This window comes from Otolemur garnettii, unplaced genomic scaffold (genome assembly GCF_000181295.1).
Source record: "Otolemur garnettii isolate 467f Iridium unplaced genomic scaffold, OtoGar3 scaffold00046, whole genome shotgun sequence".
Taxonomy (NCBI): Eukaryota; Metazoa; Chordata; class Mammalia; order Primates; family Galagidae; genus Otolemur; species Otolemur garnettii.
In genome coordinates this window covers 1,060,768-1,061,732 of record NW_003852441.1, presented here as the reverse complement: position 1 = coordinate 1,061,732, position 965 = coordinate 1,060,768, and the positions used below count along the sequence as shown (strand labels likewise).

General features: G+C 43.5%; 1 protein-coding gene across 1 annotated transcript in view; it reads left to right on the top strand.

Annotated features, from left to right (window-relative positions):
* TOP3A (DNA topoisomerase III alpha) overlaps nt 1-965 on the top strand; it is a 33,834-nt gene that overhangs the window by 12,760 nt on the left and 20,109 nt on the right. The window contains 1 exon segment of the mRNA XM_003791047.3: nt 303-468. Coding sequence (XP_003791095.1) covers nt 303-468 — 166 coding nt within the window.

Below are 965 nucleotides of genomic sequence, written 5' to 3'. Positions count from 1 at the left end.
GGTGTATGTGGCTGGCGCCTTAGCCGCCTGAGCCACAGGCGCGGAGCCGATTTATAGGCTCTTAAAAGCGTGAAGTTGCTTTTAAGATTTGAAGTTCTCCAGCTTATGTTGTATAATTTCTCCTGTTTCTAACCACCCTTTGTGTGTACACAGCAAACTGTACTCAGAAGCTACAGAAGCTATTGTGAAAATTGCCCTTCAGAATCTTAGCTTGGGTTAAAGAGGGGTAATGGTGTCCACCTACAAACACCATTAAGTAGGTTTTATTCTGGAGCTATTGCTACGGACTAAGCCATGGTCAGCGTGGCCTGGAATGGTGAGCGATGCAGCTTGTGGCAAGGCTGAGATGATGCACCAACAGGTTCATGTTTTCTTTACTTTCCTGACTCCTAGGATCCCATGGCAACCGTGGTAGAGGTCAGATCTAAGCCCAAGAGCAAGTGGCGGCCTCAAGCTTTGGACACTGTGGTATGTTCCATACTGTTTCCGGCGCTAAGGAGCAATTACTTCCTGATGTTGGGGCCGTAGCTCTGCATGGACTGTGGCCCAGTGGGAGGAAGCATCACCCATCACCATGCCACAGAGCAGAGCACCTGGGAAAGACACATGCCTGCTAGCCTCTTACTGCTGCTTTTTTTTTTTTAAGTTATCAAGTGCAATATATATATCAAGTGCAATATAACTGCATTATGTGAGGTTTGAGAAAAAGAGGAAGACAGGTGACCTTTAACTTCACAATCTTTACATAATTGCTGATGTAATTTTGGTGTTTTCCTGGGGTTTTTTTTCATATTCTTATTTTTTATAGCATCATGATTAGAGTAGATTGTTTTTTGTACCCAAGCATTCTTTTATGTTTCTGTATAATCTTTGTTACTTTAAATAATATGCAATGTGAACCTACGTTAGCACATGGCTTCTCAAATTTTTGACCCCAGGAAGAGCCATCCCATGGGACCCAAGCT